This window comes from Zasmidium cellare, assembly GCF_010093935.1.
Source record: "Zasmidium cellare ATCC 36951 unplaced genomic scaffold M409scaffold_19, whole genome shotgun sequence".
NCBI lineage: Eukaryota > Fungi > Ascomycota > Dothideomycetes > Mycosphaerellales > Mycosphaerellaceae > Zasmidium > Zasmidium cellare.
In genome coordinates this window covers 38,223-63,543 of record NW_022986963.1, presented here as the reverse complement: position 1 = coordinate 63,543, position 25,321 = coordinate 38,223, and the positions used below count along the sequence as shown (strand labels likewise).

The 25,321-nt window shown below is 55.0% G+C and overlaps 9 protein-coding genes across 9 annotated transcripts; 5 read left to right on the top strand and 4 right to left on the bottom strand.

The window, feature by feature from the left end:
* Positions 1–1,004: 1,004 nt before the first annotated feature.
* M409DRAFT_23344 (uncharacterized protein) lies at positions 1,005–2,453 on the top strand (the record flags this gene model as incomplete). Its single annotated transcript, XM_033806750.1, has 1 exon — positions 1,005–2,453. One exon carries the CDS (start codon positions 1,005–1,007, stop codon positions 2,451–2,453), a length of 1,449 nt encoding a protein of 482 aa, XP_033667042.1.
* A 674-nt stretch (positions 2,454–3,127) lies between these two features.
* Positions 3,128–4,020, top strand: M409DRAFT_23343 (uncharacterized protein; the record flags this gene model as incomplete). Its single annotated transcript, XM_033806749.1, has 2 exons — positions 3,128–3,195; positions 3,255–4,020. 2 exons carry the CDS (start codon positions 3,128–3,130, stop codon positions 4,018–4,020), a joined length of 834 nt encoding a protein of 277 aa, XP_033667041.1.
* Positions 4,021–4,400: 380 nt separating this feature from the next.
* On the bottom strand, positions 4,401–6,005 carry M409DRAFT_66670 (uncharacterized protein; the record flags this gene model as incomplete). The annotated part of the gene is made up of 2 exons (XM_033817042.1): positions 4,401–5,162; positions 5,367–6,005. 2 exons carry the CDS (start codon positions 6,003–6,005, stop codon positions 4,401–4,403), a joined length of 1,401 nt encoding a protein of 466 aa, XP_033667040.1.
* Positions 6,006–6,396: 391 nt separating this feature from the next.
* M409DRAFT_55025 (uncharacterized protein) lies at positions 6,397–8,445 on the top strand (the record flags this gene model as incomplete). Its single annotated transcript, XM_033812888.1, has 2 exons — positions 6,397–6,595; positions 6,647–8,445. 2 exons carry the CDS (start codon positions 6,397–6,399, stop codon positions 8,443–8,445), a joined length of 1,998 nt encoding a protein of 665 aa, XP_033667039.1.
* Positions 8,446–8,634: 189 nt separating this feature from the next.
* On the bottom strand, positions 8,635–15,123 carry M409DRAFT_66668 (uncharacterized protein; the record flags this gene model as incomplete). Its single annotated transcript, XM_033817041.1, has 6 exons — positions 8,635–9,030; positions 9,115–9,685; positions 9,971–10,002; positions 10,305–10,520; positions 10,573–15,016; positions 15,098–15,123. The coding sequence occupies 6 exons, from the start codon at positions 15,121–15,123 to the stop codon at positions 8,635–8,637; spliced, it is 5,685 nt and encodes a 1,894-aa protein (XP_033667038.1).
* Positions 15,124–17,225: 2,102 nt separating this feature from the next.
* Positions 17,226–17,883, top strand: M409DRAFT_23338 (uncharacterized protein; the record flags this gene model as incomplete). Its single annotated transcript, XM_033806748.1, has 2 exons — positions 17,226–17,558; positions 17,638–17,883. 2 exons carry the CDS (start codon positions 17,226–17,228, stop codon positions 17,881–17,883), a joined length of 579 nt encoding a protein of 192 aa, XP_033667037.1.
* Positions 17,884–18,416: 533 nt separating this feature from the next.
* Positions 18,417–19,580, bottom strand: M409DRAFT_66667 (uncharacterized protein; the record flags this gene model as incomplete). Its single annotated transcript, XM_033817040.1, has 2 exons — positions 18,417–19,449; positions 19,555–19,580. The coding sequence occupies 2 exons, from the start codon at positions 19,578–19,580 to the stop codon at positions 18,417–18,419; spliced, it is 1,059 nt and encodes a 352-aa protein (XP_033667036.1).
* A 491-nt stretch (positions 19,581–20,071) lies between these two features.
* On the bottom strand, positions 20,072–21,078 carry M409DRAFT_66666 (uncharacterized protein; the record flags this gene model as incomplete). The annotated part of the gene is made up of 2 exons (XM_033817039.1): positions 20,072–20,185; positions 20,236–21,078. The coding sequence occupies 2 exons, from the start codon at positions 21,076–21,078 to the stop codon at positions 20,072–20,074; spliced, it is 957 nt and encodes a 318-aa protein (XP_033667035.1).
* A 932-nt stretch (positions 21,079–22,010) lies between these two features.
* M409DRAFT_23335 (uncharacterized protein) lies at positions 22,011–24,816 on the top strand (the record flags this gene model as incomplete). Its single annotated transcript, XM_033806747.1, has 3 exons — positions 22,011–22,121; positions 22,168–22,996; positions 23,063–24,816. The coding sequence occupies 3 exons, from the start codon at positions 22,011–22,013 to the stop codon at positions 24,814–24,816; spliced, it is 2,694 nt and encodes an 897-aa protein (XP_033667034.1).
* Positions 24,817–25,321: the final 505 nt, after the last annotated feature.

Sequence of the window (25,321 nt, the reverse complement as noted above, 5' to 3'; positions counted from 1 at the left end):
TGTGTTCTTTTGGCCAAGACGGAGCTCTGGGCTGTTATGGGTGCGAATAGCAGTGCGAGAAACGCTTCATTGGGATTCAACCATCTTTCTGCAGACTTCTATCGGGCGAACTGACTACTAGGGCGTAAAGGTATATGTAATCTTCCTGCTGCGACTATGTCAGTGCAGGAGGACGGGCATGGACTGATTACCGTAGGTTACGTCTCTCTGTCGCCAGGTCACACAAGGACTATCGTCGACATGGAGTCCCATCATTCCCTGGGCCAGCGGAAGCTGTCGTGGCATGGAACGGGTATCTTCAGAGGATCGTCTGCTATCCCCAGTTTTTCGACATAAGTGCACAGAATGGGTAGTACCCTCGAACAAGCACCAATCGCATATGTTGACCGTAGAACGTCTTGCAAATCCAGCTGGACCTCGAGATCAGCATGACAGTCGTATCAAGCGCTCACGGCGTCCAGCCACAGGGAGATGACCATCTTCCAGTTAGCTGCTCATCGCCGCGGGGCGTCTCAGATATGGAACGCATGGTAGCAACTCTCGTCTGTGATGTTCCATCTGAGTTACCACGTGGCCGCCGCTGGCTTGAGATGGAGGGATGGGAGAGGATAGGGAAGTGAGGTGGCTGAAATCGGAGAAACTCGAGAAGAAGGAGCGGCCGGCGCAATTTGCGTCAAATACGCATTCTGATCTCGAACGGGACATGGCTTTGCCTGGTTTGATTAAAATTTCCATCAAAGTCTCGTGAAACGGAAGCCCTTTGGGTTAATGGGTTCTGCTCGACCCGGTCTCCGATCGTCGTTCCCCGCTGGCCAGTGGCGGGACATTCACGACAAAGTCAACTGAAAATCTTATAGCTCCGGGAGCTCTCGCTGTGCGAATTTCTGACCGTGATGACTCTTTGATCTTTCATCTCCCTCACTTGTTTGCCTTTGCTTTGCGAAACACACCTCGAAACACCCTCGCCACCACCACACCTCACACTTTCAACCACACCGCCCGCAATGGCCACCAACGGCGTCAATGGCACCAGTGCCTACGCACTCCCCAAGTCCCACCAGGACTTGATGGAGAAGTCCCTCGTCGAGACGGACCCTGCCATCGCCGAGATCATGGAGAAGGAGATCAAGCGTCAGCGAGAGTCCATCCTGCTCATCGCCTCCGAGAACGTCACCTCGCGTGCCGTTTTCGACGCTCTCGGCTCGCCCATGAGCAACAAGTACTCTGAGGGCTACCCCGGTGCCCGTTACTACGGTGGCAACGAGCACATTGACGAGATTGAGCTTCTGTGCCAGAAGCGTGCTCTCGAGACCTTCCGCCTCGACTCGGAGAAGTGGGGTGTCAACGTCCAGTGTCTGTCCGGCTCCCCAGCAAACCTCCAGGTCTATCAGGCCATCATGAGGCCACACGACCGACTGATGGGTCTCGACCTGCCACACGGTGGCCATTTGAGCCACGGCTACCAGACTCCCACCAGGAAGATCTCTGCTGTGTCCACCTACTTCGAGACCTTCCCCTACCGCGTCAACCTCGAAACCGGCATCATCGACTACGACCGACTTGAGGAGAATGCCCTCATGTACAGGCCAAAGGTGCTGGTGGCTGGTACTTCAGCATACTGCCGTGAAATTGACTACAAGAGAATGAAGGAGATTGCGGATAAGGTTGGCGCCTACTTGGTGATGGACATGGCACACATCTCTGGTCTGGTCGCCGCTGGCGTTAACAAGTCACCTTTCGAGTACGCAGACATTGTCACCACCACCACCCACAAGAGCTTGCGTGGCCCACGAGGAGCCATGATCTTCTTCCGCAAGGGCGTGAGAAAGACCGAGGTGAAGGCTGGCAAGGAGGTGCAGGTTCTGTACGACCTTGAGGGCCCGATCAACTTCTCCGTCTTCCCAGGTCACCAGGGTGGCCCACACAACCACACGATTACTGCTCTCGCCGTCGCTCTCAAGCAGGCGCAATCGCCCGATTTCTTGAAGTACCAGGAGCAGGTCATCAAGAACGCGAAGCAGCTCGAGGTCTCGTTCAAGAACAAGGGCTACAGGCTGGTGACCGATGGTACCGACAACCACATGGTTCTCCTCGACCTCAAGCCCAAGGGTCTCGACGGTGCTCGTGTTGAGGCTGTCCTTGACCAAGTCAACATTGCCTGCAACAAGAACACCACTCCAGGTGACAAGTCTGCCCTCACTCCACAAGGTATCCGCATTGGCGCTCCAGCCATGACCAGCCGTGGCATGGGCGAGAAGGACTTTGACAGAATCGCCGACTACATTGACCAGTGCATTCAGCTCGCCACCAAGATCCAGTCTGAGCTGCCAAAGGAGGCCAACAAGCAGAAGGACTTCAAGGCCAAGGTCGCCGAGGGCGTCAAGATCCCAGAGATTGCGGCGCTCAAGCAGGAGATCGCAGGGTGGGCCAGCACCTTCCCTCTGCCAGTCTAGAGAGTTGAAACGTGAGGCGAAACACGAGTGTGTGCATTTACAGGGCGTACTGGCGTGAATTGCTTCGTCTGAAAAGGGTGGGGGCTAACCAAAAAATTTCAACACGACAAGCGCTGGTGTTCCGGGAATAATGGGGATGAACACCGCGGCGCTTTCAACCTGCTGCGTGGGAAAATGGTGTGCTGTTTGCGAAGATACTCAAATCCGGCAATGTGTTATGAAATGAAGAGAGTTCTCTCTGCTGGCTGCTGTTCACATGTGTCTACTCCACTCTCTGTGAGACCCTGAAATTCCTTCCCCACATCACGTTTCTCGCCAAAACTCGCCGGGGTACGTCACCGGGTAACGAAGCGCAACAAAGGCGGGCGGATCACTCGTGCATGCAGACGAGCCTCCTTTTCTTTGACCTTTGACCAGCAAATCACGCCCAAATCCGACGCAGCCTCTCTACAAGCCACAACCCAGCTCACACGGCGCAAACTACCACAACACCATCGCATCACCCCGTGTCCGCCCGAGACGTGTACGGCGCCCGTCACAAGAGCGGGAACAGCAAGCGCAAGCAAGCAAGCAAGCAAGCAAGAAACTTTGTCTGCAGCTTCACTTCGCAGACACAACCTTCTTTTGACGACGCTCCTTTTCGCTCACTCATTACAAAGACCAACACCGCCGCCATGTCCAATCCGACTCTGATCAACCTGCCGCCGCCGCCCTCTGACCCCGTCACGCCGTCCGATGTGCCGTACGCCTTCTCTCCAAGAATGCGCTTTACTAGACCTTTAGACTGACTTATGCATGCAGATCTCGAAGCGGCACTCCCAACTCCACCACGACATCCATGTCCGAACTCTCCACCGTCGCCATCAAAGACGGCCACCGCGGCCACCTCCCCCACCACGGCCACGGCGCCCAACACCAGTCCTCGGGCCTGAGCAATCAACTCGATGCAGAACGCGCCGACCGCATCTCCCGTCTCGCAGGCCTTGAGCGCGTCACCACCGCCCGCAACCCCCAGACCCCGACCAACCTCACCCCTGGCGCAACCGCCCCTCCCCCACCAGGTACCACCTACTTCGACGCCTCGGGTAACCCCGCCGCCGCCCGCGAACGCAGCACCGTCGGCAGCGCTTCCGCGACGGGTAGTGTCGGCGCGCGAACCACGTGGGCCGGCAGCGAAGCAGGTGGAGATTTTGACAAGATGAGCGAGTCGCAAGACATGGACATGGACACCTCTTCGGTCGGCGGCATGTCCGAGGAAGGCACGGCCAGCCTGGTCGGTTTCGGCGAGGGAGCACGCACACCAGCCCGACAGAGCACGATCTCCAGTCCCGGCGTTGGAGGCAAGAGCGCGACCACGCCCAGAGACGCCCGCATGATCGACGGCATGACGTACGACGAGAACGTGGTGGACACCACGAGCGATTTGCGGCGGAGCGCGCAGAGTCCCACGGGATCGGAACAGGCGGAGCGAATCGTGCGGGAGAACATGAACACGACGAGCGCGGATCGCATGCGCCGCGGCCAGAACTCGGCCGATCATCTGGGACGGTTCGGGTTTGAGAAGTAGCCATTCTCAACCATGCATGACCGTCGTTGAGATTCTGCTGCTGCTGCTGCTGGACAGCCCTATTCTCCTTCTCCGTGTTCTTGGTAGTATGCGTATGATACGATATGCGTAGCGATGGGCGTTTTGTTTTGTTTTTACAAGGGACACAAAAAGAACCGGCCCGTTATGGGCTTGGTCGTTGATGCTGCAGCATGTGAAAGCAGCGACTGGGAGCCTCTTCTATCGAGAACGAAGAGTGCATGACTGGAATGATGAAGATTCGAAAACCGAGATACCTCTGCAAATGATTCAACCAACGTCTTTGATGACGTTGTTCATGCTTCTATCATTCTACTTCACTCGTAGGCTCACGATTCCCTCTCATCGCTACATTTGATGCTTTACCGCCCCTTCCTCAAATCCACCACCTCGAAATTCAACGTCGGCGCCTCCATAACATGGCCCGGCTTCAGAGCATTCGTGTACAAATTCCCCTCTGAATGAGGATGAAATAATCCCTGCTGTGTGCATCCCAGCACATGCTCCAGACCCGGTGGACTCGTCAGTCGGAAGCAGCCCCAGTCAGGCGAATGTCTGGGCGCGCAAACGATGGCGATGGCTTCGGGTAACATAACCTGGTATCCACTACTCGTGTGCAAGTCTCTCGAAGAGAGGAAGCAGGATTGCGACGGGTGCGTGTGGATCCATCCCGCGACGAGGAGGTCGTGGGAGTCGCAATAGTCGAACAAGGCGTTGTCGCCTTCTTCGGTCGTGTCACAGGTGTCTGAGGTGGCGGTTTGGTCTGGGATGATGAGGGTGTTGATGAAGAGGGCGTTGGCGAAGGGGGTTGCGCAGAGGATTCCGCAGGTTTCGAGGTTGCGGGCTGTGTTTGAGTGGGCGAGGTTGAGGAAGGCGGTGCGGAGGGTTGGCGGGAGGAGGATTGTGCGGAGGGGCGTGCCGCGTTCGGTGGAGGCGACGGATTGGAAGGTGTATTTTGAGGGTTGGGTGGTGGGTGCTGCTCCGAGAGGTGGTGAGGGGGTTGCCGTGGAGGGAGTGGCAATTTGGTCTTTTGGTGGGAGGGTCGGTGCGGCCAGTTCGGTTGCCGAGTAGTCGTAGAGGGGCGCCTTTGCTGGAAGTGCTGGTGGAAGAGTGTATCGTGTGGACTGTGAGGGCGGCTGCATAGGTGGAGTGTCCCAGTTCATGCTGCTCTCCTTTTGTGGAACAGTGGGGTACCGGTAAGATGATGGCTGCTGCCTTGAAGGTCGACCCTCATCGCTAGCCTGATACGTATGGCGGTAAAGGTGACGGCCAGCATCTCTCACCCCGTCACTGACTCTATCGTACTCTGCCTCAGTATCATGTGCGACAATGCCTCTTCGGCGTGATGCGACTGTGGCAGGAGAGATGCCGGCTTGCGTGGTTGATTGCCTGGTCGCATCTCGTCTTCGAATCTCCCGGTGAGCTAGATCCACCGCAAAGTCTCGGTTGTCGAAAGCGTTAATGGTCTGAGTTGGACTGACTGGAGATGCACTCCCTATGGAAGCCCTTGATCCTCGGCGTGAACCATCATACGACGGCTGTCTTCCTGCAAGATTGAACTGTTCTTGCGCTCGCTGCCTCTCAGCGATCCGTCTTTCCTTATTCTTGAGATGTCGTTCATAGTTTTGATTGATTAATGGCTTCCATTGCTCCAGCTTGACCAGGTTCCTCTGAATAGCTTTCCGTTCCAAAACAAGATCCTGCTTGAACCGTGGATCCCGGTAGTCGGGATGCTCCGGTAGCTTCGACAGTACAAGATGGCAATGTCGATATACGTAAAGGTAAGCCATCTGAAGGTTTCCCTCATGCTCCCAGTTCGCGGCTTCCGTCAGCAGCATTCGGGCAGAGCGCAGCCAGTGTTTCAGAGGCAGGTTGGGACTGAAGTCGAAATTCTGTGCTCGACTGACGATATCCTCGACGCTGTGCGGCCTTGTTGAAAAGTCATCTTGATGCCGTGAGAGAGCCATACTGGATCAGGAAGCCGAAGCTTTAGCGCCTTCACATGCAAGCGCCTCCTGTGGGATGTAGTCGGGCAGTCCGGACTTGAAGGTCAACTGGAATCCGACGGTATGTGGAGCGGATTTTCTGGTGGACGGCCCGTGAATCTCAGCCGTGTTGTGTTTGCTATTTCGTCGAGATGTGGTGTTTGTTGAGGAAGGAGAGTGATTGCCGTTGCCTGTCGTCAGAACAAGGTCGGCGCCAAGATTGCTTGAGCCGCCAGGTGATCCCTGCAGCATGTGACGATCCTTCCCGCTCGGTGAAGTCTGCACCTGCATCCGCTTCCCTCGACCACATCTTCATCAAAATTTTGATGCTTCATCTAGATTCGGTCTTTACCATTTGGAGCTGATTTCGTTCATGAGCAAAAGCATTCCGAGATCAATAACGTCTTTGATCGACACCAAACACCCCGTCATCAACACTCTTGGCCAAACTTTTGGTGGGTATCTACCCGGAAAGAGAAGCCCCATCAAGGGCATCAAATCCAAGAGTGGCAATGATGCTGTCAAAGCTGGTATAAATCAACGTGTTGACATTGTCGATGCAAAGCTCTGCGGTAAGTATATGAAACTCGACTCCCTCAATTCATGACTAATCTCCTTCTCAGATGATGTTCTCTCCTATCTCGCGCCCACTCTGGAGCCGTACAAAGGATGCACAATCATCGACGCCCAACCTGGCGCTTGCATCTGGTCGAAGAAGCTCAATGAGTTTCTTCGACCAAAGAGCCATCTGTTGATGGAGCCTGAGGAAAGATATGTGAAGCCTTTCATCCAGCCACTACTGGATCAGCCCGGGTCCACCTTTAAGCACACATTCCATGCTGCAGCAGGTGAGCGTGGCATCTTGGATGCGTTCAAAACCGCGCTCGCCGATACAAAACTCCTGCCGTCGCAACCGCAAGTCGTTGATGATGATCCTCGACTTCGCCAGCTGGACACCTCGGTCTTGGTGACTGGAAATTTCGCTCGTACCTTTCCTTGGCTGACTAGTACCACGTTGTCACACCCGGCTCCTTTGCCCTTGTTGTCCTTGCAGCAGCTGACCAAATGGAGCGGACTCTCTCCAGAGACCTTCAACAGTCAGGGCCTTGTTAGGATGTTGTGGTGGCTTCCTGATCAGCACATACCCAGCATTATTCCTCACAATGGCCTTCAGCTTTCTTCTCTCAGCCTCGGCATGCAAATTGGGGCGCAGATGACAGAGGTCGTGGGCGTGGAACCTGCGGAGAGTTATGTGTATAACAATCACGCTCGCGAAAAAGCCGTCAATGTCCATGAACGCCTGCCACTGTACGAAACTGAGATTTCTAAATTGGTCCGTCGAAAGATGGATGAGGCTGGTATGACGATTCCTCAGGGTCGTACTGTGCTTGGACGACAACATTCAACATCGGAGACCGACCCAGTCATGCGGTCGCCCGTCGAGATACGCTACCTCACCAGCCTGAAACTCAAAAGAGAGATCGACGAACTAGGCACACGAATCGAAGCGGTCCTTTCTGCGCTTGAAGAAGCTGGAGCTGTCAGATTGATATCGAAAGCTCAAAAGAGCATTAAACCATGGATCGAGACCATTGAGTATCCTCAATGCTCCGCACTTGCGCAAGACTACTACAGACTGTACCCCATCCGGCGAAGTGCGTCAAGAACTGTTGCAAATCAAAGAAAAGATGGCAGAGCAATCATCGACCACTCAGACATGACAGCAGTACAAGCCAGGATCATGCTCCTTCTCGACCTCGAATTCCGCATCATCAGCCTCGAAGCTCACTACAAAGCGCTCGAGGACCAAGGCCAACACGTCGCAGACCTCAAACCGCGCATCCTCCAACTGGGTACCGACCTCCATTCCCACCCGCTCGCCAATCGCGTCCCGATCGGGGATTTCATCAACCGCGTCCTCCCGGACCAACTCGCCTTCTTCTCCACTCCTCCCCTCCTCCCCTTCGATCGCCGCTCCTACGAACCGCTCCAAACCCGCGTTGCATCCTTCTGGCCCCGTCATCCGCTCGCCCTCGTCGACATCCTCCCAACCACCCGCGATCTCACCGTCCCGGGCATTGCCAACCGCTACGAAGCCACGCGCACAGCCTCGGAACTCCTCAAGTACCTTTTCACCTACAAGACACATCCCCTTCCGTCTGTCCTTGAAAAGATCGCACCCAACGCTGCCAAGGACTTAATTCCGCAGGTCAGCGCCCTGGCGGATCCGAGGAAAGGTGGGAGGTTGAATCCGGAGATGGTGAAGGTGAGGATGTTGACTGAGGAGATGGTGGAGGGGTTGGTGAGGGCTTGGTTTGAGTGGCCGTTTAAGCCTAGATTGATTGATCTGGCCTTGGCGGTGGATTCTTCGAGCGAGGGTGAGGGTGAGGGAGATGTTGAGGGGGTTGCTATTGAGGAATGATGAAGAGGAGAGCGGGAAGTAGCTGGGATCGTAGAAGTAGAGTATTGATTCGTCGTATCATATCATCGTCGTCGTATCGTCATCCCCATACCTCGCTTTGGCTTCCTGTCGCTGTCGTGTGTCTCTATGTAAATAAGTTCATCATCCATACATTTCCTCTCCCATTCCCCCACCCCATCCATCGCCACATCACGCATCAAGAAACCTCACAACCCTCTTGCCCCCTTGCTCCTCCCCAAACCCACCACCACCACTCATCTCCCTCCTCCGCCTCGACTCAATCCTTCTCTGCCTCGCCTCCCTCGCCTCCCGACTCTTCCACTCCTCCACCTGCTTCTTTCGCTTGAGACTCCTCGCGGCCGCCATCGCGGGCGTGGGCTTAAACCCAATCCCGTTGATCCCCTCGCCGTCGTCGTCGGGGTTTGAGGCGTCGATGTCGTGGCCGGTGATCTCGGACCAGGACCAGGTTAGGGAGGTGGAGGTCGTTGAGTCGTGGGTGAGGGGTGTTGGGTCCAGGGCCATAGTTTCTAGGGAGGGGGCTGGTGGGGAGGAGAGGCGGCGTTTTTGGGGTGGGCTGCTCGTCGGCTGGGTTTGTTGTTGTTGGGTTTGGCTTGAAGGTGGGGAGGCGCGGGTGGAGAGGTAGCTGCTCTCTTTCCTCAGACTCGGGACTTTGCTTAATGTCCTTCGCGTGTGAGGCGGTAGTGGCGCGGGCGTGGGTGTCGGCGAGCCTATCTCCATCTCCATTTCCTCCCTCCCGAGCAGACTCCGCCCTTCACTATCCGGAATCTCCAACTCCAACGCCTCCACCTCCCTCCCCTCCACCGACGGCGTCGCCTCAACCCCACCATGATCCGCCACCTTCACTTTCTTCCTTGGACTCCCTCCACTGACCTCCAACCCCCTCAACTTCTCCGCAACCTTCGTCCTCGGGCTATTCGCTCCACTCTCAACAGGATCCTCATAGCTGATAGCCGTCGCCGTCGCGGTGGCGAGACTCAACATCGCAGGTGCAGATGACGATGATGAAGACGAGGGTTCTTCCCGTTTGCGTTTTGGAGATAAGCTCCTCTGATCCAGAGATTGCTTTTGGGGCGGAGGGCTCAGCGAAGAGGCCTTTGGTGGATTGTTGTTATTATTGCTGTTGTTTGCCCTCGGCGTCGGCGACCGATATGGAGGGTTGCGGTAAGCGGCTAGGATCATGTTTGTTTTCTCTGTTCTTTCTCCCTTCGTGGGTTTGCGTCTGGTCAAGCAAGCAGTTCAGTTTTCCTAGTACTCGGATGTCCAAGGGCTCCGGCGTCGCTGTGTCGTGGGTGTTTGCGTGAATTTAATGGTGTGAGGTGATGTGGGCTAGAGATGATGTGGCCAGGCAAGCTGAGGCTTGGTGGGGAAGCACTTGCTGGCGTAGGCGGCAGGTCGAACCGCCTGACTCTAACTAACCAATCATTGACATTTGATTGACGCGGCGGACGAGCGACTTCACTATCACCTGACGCTGACGAGCCGGAAGAGAAGAAGATTCAGTCACAAAAGAGAGAGAAGTTGTGCCAGTTCAAAGCCCTACAGAAATGGAGATCTCGCAACCTCCCTCATCTACTCCAACATAACGCCACGCTACGCAAGTGAACAATCCATCCGACCAGTGATCGAAGCCGGTGCTGATACTCGTACAAAAAGACGCTCATCTCATCTCCTCGTAACCCATTCATCGCTCGCTTCAAGAATCAAATCTAGACGAGCAGAAGAAGCCACAATCGAACCTGAAAGCTGTCGTGATAATACAAGAAAAGCCCTTCGGATTACCCAGACGTATGGATCCCTCTCGGCGTCACATCCCCCATCATCATGTTCATGTTGCTCACAATCGCCGGAAGCTCGTGTACATCGTCATCGTCGCGCTTAGCGACCGGGCTGAGGCGCCCTTCGGCCTTTTTGGCGTAGTATGTCTCCTTGGCCTTCTGAGCCGCTGTGAGACTGTCGATGTAGGTGCGGAATTTGACAATCTCGCGGAGGAGGTAGTCGGACTTGCGTTGCCAGTTTGCCATGGATTTATTGAAGTTGGGGTGGCGGGGCGAGTACTGCAGGAAGGTCAGTATTGAAAGTTTGGGCGCTGTTAGTGAGTTCACTTACAGCAAGTTCAATCGCATGTTTCAGCTCGTTGTGCCTCTCCAGCTCATCCTCCTGAGTTTGAACGTAAGCTGTCAATTGCTTGAGCTGGTCAACCTCCATCAGCTGGCTCGCCATCATAGACTGGCTTGGAGGCTGCCATTCGTGGATCGTGGTCTTATCGCCTGGCAATTTCGATCTCACACTACCCCCGAAGCCAGCGTCGAAGCTCCCTCGAATTGATGAGTGCAGACTCGACCGTTGACCTCGATCAGTGGACATGCTGTGAGCGTGTCCCATTGGTCGACTCTGCATAGAAGAAGGCGGATGTTGGAAGCTCTCGGTTCGATCCAGTAGTGCTGGGTTAATGATCTGGTCAGACCAGCCGTACTCGATGTTGGAGACACCACCAGCCAGTGGCTCTTTGCTCAATCTGGCAGACCAGTAATTCGCGGTAGTCATGAACTCTACTGCGATTTCCGGAGTACCAACATGGAACAGGTGCACGGCACCAGACGGTAGACTCAACGCCCACACATGCGGCCTGGCCTTACTATAGCCGGGTGTGGGCAGTGTCGAGGCGATCGTCTGTCGCAGGATAAAGGTATCCAGCTGCTCTGCGTTCTCCATCCAGTCACCACCACCAACCTGTTTGGCAGTGACACTAGCAGCTTTGCCTGGTTTGTTGAATGGACCTTTGCGACCCATCGACTGGTTCTTCGAGGTTTTGTTGAAATCGAAGAGTGTCAGCTTGCCCTTGCTAATGACAGCAAAACACTCCGTCCAATTTCTATCTTTCGCTTTGCGATCTGTCGTTTCCATGTGATGTTTGTGCTTGACCATGCCTTCCTTCGCCCATGGTGCTCCCTGTAGTGCAAGAGCATCATCCTCGAGAAGACCATCGAGCATTGAGAAGCTTTCACTGTCCCCACCAGCAGTCTCCTCCCGAATGATAGCCTGTGAGAGCGCATTCGCAAAGCCAATGGAATGCTTGAACGAGTCGATCGAGGGGAAATGATGGTTGAAGCTGCCGACCGAGGCTGATGTGAGGGTCTTGCTGAAGGAATATTTGCTGCTTTGTGCTGGTGACCAGAATCCACTTCCTTCATCAAAGCTTGTTCGTGACGAGCCTGCAGTACTAGCTGGGTAGAGCTTCGGTCTCGAGCGGTTCGATCGGCCTTGCCACCTCATGGTCATCGACCTGAAGTCTTGCTTCGAGCGGAAGGACATGTTGTCCGAAGGCGTCCTGCTGACAACAGATCCAGTCCTCTTGAGGTTGCCGTTCAAGTCCACGACAGACAGATTGCGGTTGCCAGAAGGTAGATCACCCGCCATAGCACCGTGAAGTGGGAGTGGGTCCGCCCTAATCGAGGTGTAGAACGATTTGAGAATGGCCTCAACCTCGACCTCCCATCCTCGCATAGAGCCTGTCCACGTCCTTTCTACCAGAGCATTCGAAGTACCAGCTTGAGCGGAATCGGGAGTGGCGCTGTCAGAATCGTTCCTCATCATGCCGGGTCTAATGGACATGCGCTTGATTCCAGCACCGGCCGAATGCAACTGCTCGGCAGTGTACCCATTGCTGGGACTGTCCACATCTGGCCTAGGTGAGCTGGGGACTGATGCAGGTACGTTCGCGGGTGATGGTGGAGGAAGAGACGTCGTCTGTAAAGATGGACTGGAGTCGCTCCATGGAAGTGTCGGACGAGATGACAGGGTACCAGGACGGAGCGTATCGTCAAAGGCGTTTGGCGCGGCGTCAGCGACAACACGCCTGATCGTTGGTAAAGTGTTCTTGACGTAGGCGCTGCGCGACATCTTCTCGCCGATGTCTGCAAGATGCAGATCTGTGTTGAGGAGAATCAATGAGTAAATGATGGTATGCACCACGTCCTGAGCCTTGAATCCATGGCTTGGGTTGCATTCGCACCATCGAGATGAGATCGCTGTAATGATTCGATCAAACTGCTGGGTCTCACCTCGCAGCACCAACTTCGTGCACAACACTCGAAGCGCCCCAAGGATGTTCAGTCCAGAAAAGTCGAACAGCTGCATGTACGCTTGCAGAGTCCTCGTACTAAGAGTGTTGCGCTCACCCAACCAGGCAGCAGCATCAGCCTTGAGAACATCTTCCTCGTCACCTTCAAAGATTCTCCTCGCCCGCTCACGATACTCTGCACCCTCGTCAATGATCTCAGGTGGCACTTGAATGATAGTGGGCTCGCTGGAGTTTCGAGAAACGCTCCTCTCGATCTGCAGTGTTGGCAGGGACAGTCCCACTTCGGACTGTGACCGTATCGGCTCATCATTCTCATCAGACGAGACTTTGGTAGCAGGAGGAGTAGCGGCTTTCTCATCTGGCGAAGTAGTTGTAAACGTGTTCAACTGCTCTTCGGATGCAGTCGGTTGAAGCCTGAGGTGTGTCGATCTCTTTGACTGTGGTCTTTCGACTGGTGCGTGCTTCGTCACAATCCATCCATCATCATTCATGTCGAAAGTAAGGCCAGTTCCAGCGCTAAAGTCGCGCATGTCATCGCCGGGAGGAGACTCAATGGGACTGTTCTCATGCGAGATGATACGCTCGCCAGTGCTAGGCCTGCTACTCGGAGTCTTCGGTCGAGAGATGTTGGAGGCTACCTCAGAGAGTGGTGAAAGCTTGGGCTGATCATTAGAGTCGTCGTGAATAGAAACAGTTGACGTCTGCCTGCCGGGTTCCTGCAAGTAAGTTTCATCGCCAAGACCCTGGGCGTTGGATGTTACCAGGGTCTCAGGCCGACGCTTCTTGATCTTCGTCTTCTGGTTTGGACTCTCCTCTGGCTCTGGCGTTGGTCTTCTCGAGTGCTCTCTCGAGACAGGGTGGCGAGCGCCAAGCGAAGCATCTGGCGGTGGCGTGTATCCGCTGTGGAAGATATCGGGATCCTCAGAGTCCTCAGTTTTGGAACTGACGGTGGGTGGTCGCGATGGTTCTTGCTTTGGTAATGGTGGTGCATTTGTGTCTGTGGTCAAGAACGGGTCCATTACTTTGCGCAGACTACTAATAGAAGGACTGGGCTCAGCAGTCTTGACAGCCAAGTTTGTATTGACCGGCAACGGTGGCGGCTGGATGGCCTCTGAAGTGGACTTCTTGCGCCGGCGGAAGAAAGATGAAGGCTTTTTACTTAAAGTGGGTGGCTGTGGCGTGGTGACCATGTTTGCTGTTGACTTTGATTCAGTCTTTGGTTGGGCACCGGCAGACGTTTGAGATATGGAACGGCTTTGTGCGCTGGGTCGTTCGTTGCCGTCCTGTCGAACCTGATTCGAGCTGGGCCGCTCCACTGGGCTGGAGACAGTGCGAGAAGAACTGCCAAACACACGCTTGAAGAAGCCAGGCCGCTCTCGAGGTGGAGAAGGGTCGCGTCTCCTGGGAGCGATTCCAGGGCTTGGCGCAGAACCCATGGTTTGCGCGGAAGGCGGAGGCAAATTGCCGCGCATACTGCTGGTTCTGACAAAGTCTGCCGCTTGGTCCCTGATGTCCTGGGGGATAGGTGGGCTCGGGGCATGAGCCGCAGAGCGGAGATCTTGCTGGGTGGTAGTCTTGCGTAACGCTGCCGGTTTCGTCTTTGACTGCGCATTGACGAATACTGGGCCTGTTGCTGTCGGATTCTGCATCTTGCGTGGACCCGCCGCAATGATTGGTTCCGGAGCTGCATCGGCATCTCCATTCGCCTCGTACTTGCTGTGTACAGATGGGACTGGACGCCCGCGATCAAGAACGGAAGGGCCGTCTGCGCTGTCAGTCTGGATTTGATCCATGCTGACTGAGCGTCCAGCACCCAAGCCCAATCTGTTCGACTCGAGAACTGTGCCATAGCCATAATCCACACTGCCCGCCTCGCTGCTCTGCTTGCGAGCAACAAAAGAATGTCCCGTCACATATTTAGGTCTGTTGTCCGAGCTGCTACTGCGACCCATGGCATTGGCTCTCGCCATCCTCCCTGCCAGGTTGTTTTGGATGGTGAAGTTGGAGCTGCTGTTGCTGCGACGCCCCTTTGTCGATTCGGACGTTTTGCTCTGAGGCGAATCAGGAATCTGGCGGTCGTAGTCGGAGGTAGACGAAGAATGGGCGTGGCCTCGTGGGGGGTTGGAGGGCTCGAACTGCGATGCGAGGGAGGAGAGGTATCGCTGCTTCTCGTCGTCGTCTCTCGATCCCTCCATCTCTTCTGAGACGTCCTGGCGCGAGAGATTGTCTAGGGAGAAGAGCAGGTTGTCGACCACGGAATCGCGCGTGGTGGAGTTCCAGGACAAGCCGTGCGAATGCCTCGCTGCTGCTGCGATGCCCGCGCTGGCAGACTCGTCGGGCTGCTGGGCGTCGATTTCGTCGGTCCAGTCGCGATTGAGGCGCGGACGCAGCGGCTGCTTCCCTTTGCCTTTTGAACGGCGGGCCTTGTTGGGAGGAGTCACGGGCGGGCTGGAGGCATTCTGGAATCCCCTGGAGCTGGTTCGGGTGCCTGGCAGAATGGAGGGAGAGCTCGGGGGCGAGTGGTAGCGTGCATTAGGCGTGGAGGCAGACGCATGAAGGTCGTCGTCGTCTTCCATGGCGGGCGCGGGCAGCAGGTGAGCAGCAGGTGGATGGGTCGCACGGGCGGCCGGCGCTGGTGCAGCAATGTGTTTGGGACTGGGCAAACTCAATTCGACGGAGCCGTCTGGCGCATGCAGCGGGCGGGCGGGTGCAGACCGACGTGAAGAGAGCGTGAGGGCGATGCCAGCGGCCGGCGACGTTCTGCAGCGCCTACGCGACCCTCCGCTGGCCCAAACTACGCAGCATGGGGGTCGAGTGGTGACGATGGGAGAATCAGGGGGTCTTTGTACAGAAATGCGCGTCGCCTGCCAATGGGCGAGCTAGTCTGAGTCGGCAGCGTTGCCTCTGACGTGCGAGACGGCGATCGCCAGGTGAGATTGTGAGATGGTTGTGCCGGATCGGCGAGAGAGGGAAGAAGTTGGAATCGCTACAAGTCTCGAGTTCTACGCGTTGAAACCGTGCTTCACGACGCAATCTCTCGTCGCAAAACTCCAAGTTGAATCGGCCAGGCCTTGCTCGCCCCGGAGACGCGGCGTCCAATCGCAGGCCGCTGCGCGCCAGTTCCTGACAGCTCGCCTCCACCGCACCCAGAATCCCCAAAACTCTCCCGGCCGAACATCAACCTCACCTGCACATCTCCGGCTCAGAATTGGCCTTTTCCAGCCGGGATCCGGCTTCAATGCCGACCACACCTCGCTCGCCTGCTTCGTCCCCATCCAGCGCCCCAATGCAGGAGAAGGCGCATTAGCCACATGCCTCTTCCAATTCTGCTGCTCATTTTTGCTCGCTGTGTGCGACGGCAATGAAACACGGCGGAAGCTCTCGTGCGCTAGCGTCAAGCAATCCTCTGCGCCTTTGCTGCAAGGTACTCACCATGCCCCTGCCGCGCGCATCGTGCAGTAGCGACCAGACACGGTCTTCTTCGAAGACACATCGCTCTGCTGCTCTGCTCACACCGACTGTTGTGTTGCCGTATCAGGGCGTGTCAAACATGCCAGACTTTCGACGTTGCGACGGATGCGCCTCCAGATCGGGCATGCGCGAGTCGCTTGTCTCAGGATGTTGGCGGTCCGGATCCTGCGAAGGATTTCAGAATTCCGTGGGATGTGCGTGAGAGCTTTGTTGGAAACTCCAGCGTGACGGCATGCACGTGGCCACAGAACGTGAACAATGTCCCCAGTCATGTGAGGCGCTGTGCTGTTGTAGCCAGTCCGTGCTACATTATAGCAATGGATATGGAAGTGATACATGTACGAACGCTGCTGATACGAGCGCAGTACGAGAGATGTGAGTTTGCTCTTTGCATCTGTCACAGCTGATCATCAGACATAGAAAGTGTATCGAACAGAATGCCGCGGAACAGACAGCAACTCATAACGTCAAATCACAGTGTTATTCTGCATCTTAGATACCGACGTCGCCAACATCAACTGCATGACTTTAGAGGAAATCGGCTCAAATGGCCATATACTCTCAAGCCTCGGACCCGATATCGAATAGCTGTGTCACTCCCACCTTTCTCGGAGTCAGTAGCAGATGCTCACTTTGTACCTTCTCTGATCGTACTACTAGGCACCCAGCATCGAGACCCAACTCGCAAAGATGCAAGCAGAAAGAGTCGGAAACATTTCCATCTTGCTCAACGAACGAGCATCGCATACCTAACCCACACTTTGTTAGCTTCATAGGTCGTCTCAAACGTAGTCTCTCCAAGACATCACACTCACACTTTCGCAGTAGTTGCCGCGAGCGATTGTCGCAATGCTTGCCCTCTTGCTTGTTGCCCTGGATCAATGATCGATTCCATCAGGAAGAAATGTCAAGTGTAGGATGTGTTCTTCTATGTCACACATCACACTAACTGCACATCGCGCCCAGCGAAGTCACAGAAGAACATGGTCGTTTCTGCTACAGTGACTGCCATAGGCTGAACCTACGTTACAACAATTCGGTTGCTTGCAACCTGTGAAGTTCGCAGAAACGACATCTTTTCCATCCACAGTGCTTCAATGAACCGTCATCGCCATTCGGATATATAAACATTTTGTGATCGGACGTCAGCCATGTTCAACTTCCAAACATTCAATCGCCAAACCGTCTCACCTACCACCAACGAAAAATGCTCGCCACCACCCTCCTCACCCTCCCCCTCGTCCTCTCCACCGCCCTAGCCAACGCCCCCATCCCCGCCCCCTCCGGCCCCAACAACAACATACCCACCCCCGCCACTAACGCCGCCGACGCCGTAGCCACCCTCAGCTTCACAATCGAGGGCTTAAGATACTGGATGATCCTCAACAGCGTCGTCCAACCGGGCCCCACCGGCATCGAAAACATCCTCCTCTCCGCCCTCAACCTCGCCTACGACGGCGTCGTCCAAGGGCCTCAGGAAGTCGCTCTCGACACGCAGTGTTCGTCGCAGCAGACGGTCGGCGGAGTGGGGATTACCATGGTAAGTCATCACCTAAAAGTCTCGTCAAAACCCACCTTTCCTTCCTTACATCCACCATCAATCGCTAACGCTGCTCCAGGTGGCCGGCTTCAACTTCGCCCACTTCGACAGCGCCGACTGGCACGACATTCTGGAGTTTTTCTGCGGGCTCGTCTCGAATCAGTATAATTTCCCTTCGACGCTCGTGGGTACTGTGACGAATCCCGCTGTGGGCAGTATTGCGTATGCGACGCTTGGTAGGAGCGCGCAGAATAGGGGTCCCATGAGGAGGGGGAGGAAGCGGCAGAGTGGTAGTGCGACGTGCTCGGGGAATTTCTTGTCGTGAGTGTGCAGACTTTAGAGTCTTAGAGTATGCAGGTGTGATTACGGTTGATGTATACCGCGAACGCCGTTCTTCTGGTGCAGTTATCAGCATCATGCGCTTCCCATCGTCTCTTGCGTATACCAACGAGATGATACTTCACCAAAGCAACGCACAGTATTCGCAACCTTCTAAGCACGAGCCTCGATCCCAGCGTCATTGCACATCCACGAGTCAGTACCATTGCCTCGAAGTAAAGATAGCCAAGACCCTGGAGCAGTTGACGAAGCATCTACGCAAGGAACCCATCGCAAGCCTGACACAACCCAAATCCCACAGTCTCGGTCACAGCACAGATGATCGCCGCACGGTGGTGGCGGTGGTGGTGGTACATTCGCAACCCCACAAATCGAGCGGAATGGTTCTGCTGTTCGATACACTACTCATACAAACTTTACTGTACAGTGCATATACGTTTCTTCTGCACGTTCGTTCGTCATCATCTATCCGCCTTGCGCGGCACCTGCGGCGGCCAAGCATTCGGTCTGTGGAGAAAATCAAGAATTAGCTTTCACGTTCAACTGCACCCACTCGCGCATCGCTAACCGTCTGAAGAGCATCGTGAAGATGGCATTGCCTTTCCCGCGGTCCTCGTGCTGTCTCGCGAGCCACCAGGTAAGGTCGTTGCGGAGGACTTCTTCTCGCTTGCCGAGGACGTCGAGACCGCGTTGTTCGCACGCGATGATCATTTCTTCGGAGCTGAGTCTGGGGGCGCCGCCGTCGCGGGTGAGGAGTTTGTCGTCTTTGGTGAGGTATGCGAGGCGTTTGGAGAGGCCGCGGCGGAGGAGCCAGGAGGGAGGGGGGAGTTGGACGCGGTCCCACATGCGGTTGTGGAGGTCCAGAGCGCAGGAGAGGTGGTAGAGCTGGTCGTCGCGGAGACCTTTGAGCTTGGAAGCTGCGTAGTCTTTGCCGGTCATCGGCCAGTCCGCTGCCACAGTGGCATCGGATATCTCAGAGATCTGCTCTTTCGACGGCTCACTTATACCTTGCCTGAAACTCCTTCTCCTCCTCTCCTCGGCCTTCTTCCTCATCCCCTCAAGCTGCTTAGGAAAGCAACAAGTCCCAGGCACCACACCTGGCATGAAAGGCACCAACAGCGGTAACCACTCTCCCAACAGCGCAACAAGCACACCAAACAACGGCAACTTGCCAATATCATGACTATTCCTCTCCAGCAGCTGAAACTCCGACCTCTTCACCAACCTCAACCACTCCTCGCCCGTCTTCTTCTCCTCCCCCTCAGCATCCTTCTTAATCCTCTCCTTCAACAACCTCGTTGCCTGAAAATTGAACCACACAGCTTTAATCCCCACCCAATAGAAACTCCCATACGCCCTCCCCACCCGGAAATAATACAGCGCGACATTCTCCTCCCCCCTCTTCGGCAGCGCAAGATCCGGCGGGCGCGTCGAGCGCGGAGGATTGACGGGGTCGAGCGGTCGCAGGCCTTTAATCGCAACGAGCGCGGACTTCTCAGGGCGGTCGAGGTCTTCTGGGGGCGTCGCTGGCGGCGTGTAGAATCTGCGATTGCTGGGGATGCGGAGGAGGATTATGGCGTTGAGTTGTGGTTGTCGTTGGAGAATGCCTGCATTCTTGTGGAGGTGGAAGTTGTGTATGCGCGAGACAGCTGCGTACGCAGTGCTCGGGCCTCTTGTGGTCATTGCATCGGGAGGAGATGGCTATAGTAGAGATTCGCGATGGTGGTAGAAAAGAGATATATATTTTGTTAAAAGTCACGCAGGAGCTTGGGCCGTGTCGTCGTCGAGTGAAGTCATCATCAACTCGCGCTGGCTCGGGTCGCGCGCGTAAGGGCTGCTGGAAGAGGGACGATTTGACTTCACTTTCTCGACCAATGTCCATTTCATTTCTTTGCACAGCGTAACGGTGGTGCTAGGGTTCTCAGCATTTTCACTTTGGCTCAGACTACGGCGCTCGCTATCCGTGTGTACGATTTCCCAGGCCGCTCGTGGATAGAAAGCACGTGCTTGCCTCCATGGCCCATTACGGCAGACCACAAAGAGTCTTCGCCTCGTCGCTGACCAGGCGGACCACTGTATGCAAGAGGTGCCACCTCGACACCGATTGATCAGGCCACCCACCGCATTATCCAAGTCGAAGAGCTGAGCTTCATGCAGGTCACGCAAGCACACAGCTACTTCTCACCTGGAAGCTGAAGAACATACTCCCTCTCGCTATCGCCAAAGTGCAGCACATCTTGATCCAGGAGCTCCATGTATCGGCTTGGCTCGATTTTCTTGCCGTTCAGCTGAGAAACCTTAGCACAAGCTGGTCACATGTGAGAAGTCGTAATCATACCTTCGTTCCATTGGCGCTGTCAAGATCAATGACATACGGTTTCACTTTGTTGAATTTGTCGCCAAACTCGTTCGTCGATGTGGTGTGGCGGAATTGAATGACGGCGTGCTGTTTGGAAACACTGGGATGCTCTAACAACAGATCTGTGACTTTCTGATCTCTCCCCATCAGCCAAGCACTGCGCTGGTACAGATGTACAGTGTCGACCAGCTCATTCTTCTTGAAGATGTACAATCGCCATTGGTCTTTAGACGAGGGTTTCCTCGCTTCTGGTGGTTCGTGGTACTTGAGTATGATGTTGCTGCCTGCCACGGTATTGGCTTCCTTGGCCAGGAGCCCGGTTGGTTTGAAGTTCGGTTTCTGCTTCTCTGGCGGCTTCTCGCCGTCTTCCCCACGAAAAGATTCGTCTTGAGATGGTAGGGGAGCTCTTGATTTCACCGGTGGAAGAGAGCTGCGTCTTCGCTTTGTAGCAGGTGATCTGGATCTTCGCAAGTGGTGTGAGCGGCCTCCTCGATCTCGCGACCTCGAGCGACGTCTGTAGCTGCGGTCTGGAGAGTCGCCTGGTGACCGGTCTTTTCGTCGCTCGCGTCGCCTTTCATTGCCCCGTGTATTGCTATCAGATCGACGGTCTCCACGATCCGACCGGTCAACAGAGTCATACTTGTCGTCACGTCGGCGGCCAGAGTGATCTTTGGAAGAAGATTTGCGCCGATCGTCGTGGTGTCTGCGGTCTGCTGAGGGAGACCTGGAACGATCCTTCTTGCGGCTTTGCTTGCTCCGATAAGAGGTGGACTCCACGTCAGAGCGGTCACTGTCGTCGTGCTCCCGAGAACTTGGTGCCATGATACTTGAGTGCAGATGTGGCGGTGATGGGCTCAAAGACGCATGTCAATGCCACATGCAGGGTTGCCGTAAGACGGAAGAACACGATCTTGCTTGCTGTGGTGGCGCCAAACTTTTTTCACCGCCCATGCAGAAGTGTGCTTGTGTTTCTGGGTGTTCGAATGGCTATCTTCGGATGGTAATTTCTTGTCGTATTGGATGCAATGTTGTTGTGACGTCCCTTGGTGCGGAAGAAAGAGCAAGCGGAAAAAGCGGTGGCAGGATTCTCCGACTTCACTTCGTCACCCCCGTTCTCCATCACAACATCTTCAGCCTCATCAATAGCTAGCAGGTCAAAGTTAGGCCAAAGCTGCGAGGCGTGACATGTTTCTGTACTTCTCGACACGACCATCGCGCCGTTGTTATGACCTTGGACTCCAACGAACTCCGCCAGGACTTTTGCCGCGCAGCATTCCTGTGCAGTCTCCAACTCAGCGCCTAACAGAACCATCGCCATTGGGTCTCACATCCATCTGCCACCCTCGAACAAGCGACCTCGCGTGTTTCACCCAGCTATTCGGGGACCTGCTACCCATTCAGTCTGCTAGGTGCAGAAGCTGGCGTATGAGCCACAGCGGACCGTCAACTCCTGATGCAACCCAATTCCTCTCCCAAGCACTATTACTGCTCAGTACAACGCCCAAGCCGATGCAGCGTAAGATTTGACCAGCACCCTGGCGTCTAAAAGCGGTCGTCGTTATGCGGCCAAGCCGTGGTGAGAGCTCTGCAATATGGGCGTAAGCACTCAGCCCGCCGGGCTGGACTCTCTGTCTTTCGGTTTGCCCTTCTATTACGTCTTCTTCTAGATCATGGCTTGCAGAGCTCACCGTATCTATCTCAGGTCTGGCTGAAGCATTGTTCGAGGTTGGATATTGGAGGATGTAAATTCAGTCATGTCTTCAAAATTCTTCACTTGGGGTCACAAAGGAGACAAGAAGCCGTCGGCGTACGGCGTGGTCCCGATACCTGCGGAGTGTATAACCATACATGGAATCGAGAACAAGGTATGCATCCTCGACTGGAGATTCTGATATCTGCTGATCGCAACAGGGAACGCACAAGAGTCGTCGAAAGCCATTACCGTTGGATCTTTATCACACGCCAGATCCAAGTGCGATCGAGCGCAACAGAGCTGATGACTCTATCGCCTTCCATGATGCAGCTGTACAATCCGCAACTAGCCTGCTTGCCGTGATCAATGACTGCCTCAAGAGCCCTCCGTTGAGCGCACACTTCCAACCGAGCCAACAACCACCCGGCCTGCAGCCAATGTACGGCCGACCAAGATCACGCACGGCACCGTCGACACCCATGGCTGAAGCTCCGCCTGGAAGACAGATGAGCCCCGTCGAGCTTCCTGGCTCGATGCCGGTCGTAAAAAGGTCCCATGCATCGCACCAGTCCATGGACAGCCGAGCCTTGCGGACTATCATGACGTCCCCGAACAACGCCTCTTCCCTCGGTCACTCCATCGAAAGGCCTCATAGCAGTCCACAAGAGACTACCTATCAACTTCCGTCTTATCCCAGGCAGTCTAGCGACAGTTTTGCGCGCAGCGTCACCAGTCTTCAACCTCCAACAGACCCCGTGCCACGCTCCAAAACGAGTAGCCCTCACAAACGATCCCGATCAACAAAGCCAAGCCTCTTCAACACAAGTGACGATACGCTTGTTGGCTCTGAGAGCGATGCTCCCCTACTTCCACCGAAATGCCCAGCTTCTAGAGCATTATCCACACATCCAAACGAACCACTTAATGTTCAGTCAGCTGGAACAATGCCACGACTGAGGAGCGCTCGCCCTGCGGGCTGGACACCGTCTTCTACGCTTACTGAGCCTGTGTACAAGCGAGACAAGCAACCAACGTGGGATACTGAAGGTATGAATGCATGCTTTACCCGTCTTGTTTCTCCGTTTGGTGACATTTCGTCGCTGACTTGTGCAGCATTTCTAGTAGACCAAATCTCAGCAATGCGGGTTGCACACGATGCTCACTTGAAATCTCTCAAGGAAACCCATGAGAAGGAGATCGCTTCGCACCGCTCATACGTGTCGTTCTTGGAGAGACGGCTCACGGTACAAAGTGTGTCCCAACAGGTTGTCAAGCAGCACTTGACTATCGACACATCGCATCTTCCAAACAAGGATCCCTCCTTACTCAGCTCCGAAGGCAGTGCCACAACTTCTATGCAGTCATTCGAAATGACGCTCGAGGGTCAGAAGCGAGCGTCGACAGAAGCCATGGCAGAGGCGCAAAAGCTGCGAAAAGAGCGAGATCACTTCAAAGAATCAGCCGAACGCCACGAGCGTAAAGTCACTCAGCTACGAGGAATCACACGCAAGGCGACAGACAACGAAACTGCACTCAAGAATGCCATCTCGGGTCTCGAGGCGTCGTTGCAAGCTGCCAACATTGAGCGTTTGGACGTGCTTGAGGGTTTCCATGAGGCTTGCGAGCAGGTACGAGTACTTGGCAAGGCGCGTGATGAGTTTCGGGACCGCCTGTATTACGTCGACCCCATTTGGAAAGAAACTGCTTCAGTTGATGTCCACCTTAAAGATCTTGGCCAGCTCGAGGAGCTCGTCCAGCGGCATAAGTCACTAAGGCAAGATGAACTGCTCCAGCAACTGGACGACGTCCGCCAGCAGCTTTCCGAACGAAGCCTGCAGATACGAGCGCTAGAGCAGCAGCTCGCAGGCAGTCAGCCAGTGGACAGAACTCCTTTGAAAGGCACCGATCACACCAACGAAAAAGAGTTGGAACGTTGCCGCCAGCAGCTCGCTGCCACAAAGGCTGACCGAGACCGTTACAACGACCTGCTGCATACGGAGCTTCGACGTCAGTCTCGTCTTGCAGCTCAACGGACCAGAACAGTCACGCCGCAGCTGGAGACTGAAGCTCTCACCGCAATGCGGGAGAGACTGAAGGCCTTAAAAGACACATCTGATGCGAGTGATGCAAATGTGGAAGATCTACCATCGTCGACACTGGAACGAGAGCTGGAGCATTGCTTTCAGGAAATCATCATGTACAAGCTGGACATCAAGGGTTACAAGAAGGATCTTAAAACGGTCAACGCTGAGCTTGAGAAGCTACGCGTTCCACCTGGACGAGACAGACCGTCGAATGGTGCGATGGTCTCGACACCACAAAGAAACGCAGCTCTTCCAAGTACGAGCGAAGTGGGAGCCGGCAGCACTCATGACCCATCACCTGGCCTAGGCATAACAATGCCGCCTCCTCTGACTACCCCCCAACGCAACACTGGCGCTGCGACAGCTCCAGCATTTCTATCAACAAACACAACACCACAGCATCAGCCACATGTACTAAGCCCTGCCCATCGACCCAAAACCCCTTTGGGAGTCCACAAGAAACTCCCCAAACCTCCACCACAATCCCGCACCCCAAGCCCCTACCTACCTTTCCCGCCTCCGCGGGCAGAAGTGCAACGACAAGAGACGCTGCGCTCGCTTTCCGAAAGCATCATCTCTTCGTACGCGAAACGTTCCACACCTGAGCAGAAAGGCCTGGATACGACTCCACCTCCGAGGGGCAGGAGTTCGGATCCGCCGAGGGTGATGGGTAGGTCTGAGAAGAGTGATGAGGGGAGTAATGCGAAGGCTGTGCCGATGGCGAAGTTTACGCCGAGAATGTTGAGGACGCCTGTCAAGGGTGTTGGGGCGGGTGCTGTTTGATGTAATTGTTGGCAGAGGGGTTTGGTTTGTTGAGAGCGATGCTGCGGACGAGGCACCTGACAGGTTCTCGAAAACTGGACAGGTTTTGTCGCCCAAAAAGGTGGATTCAGCAACAAAATGGACAGTTTCCCAATACCTGACCGATTGACCCTACGAATAAGAGATCGCTACGTCAGAATGGTCACAATGGATAACGACACCGCCACGAGCTGCAAAATTCAAGAGTCAAAATGGAAAAGTTGAGAACGTCAGGTAACGATAAAGTCATTATTCATTCCAATTTTGTGCATAGCAGAGAGAGGAGGTCAGTCTGGTTTGTGAAAGCAATCCATCCCGAAGCGCCCTCGATTCCCAGCTTAGCCGTACTTGTTTTTATTAGATCTGTTGCCTTTAGAATATGTAGTGGGCAAGCCCATCTTGCTTTTAAGATATAGTCATTAAGGATATTGTTGCCCCGGAAAGAGTTGAGAAAGCTGGCAGTCTGATCGCCATCACCATGGGCAGC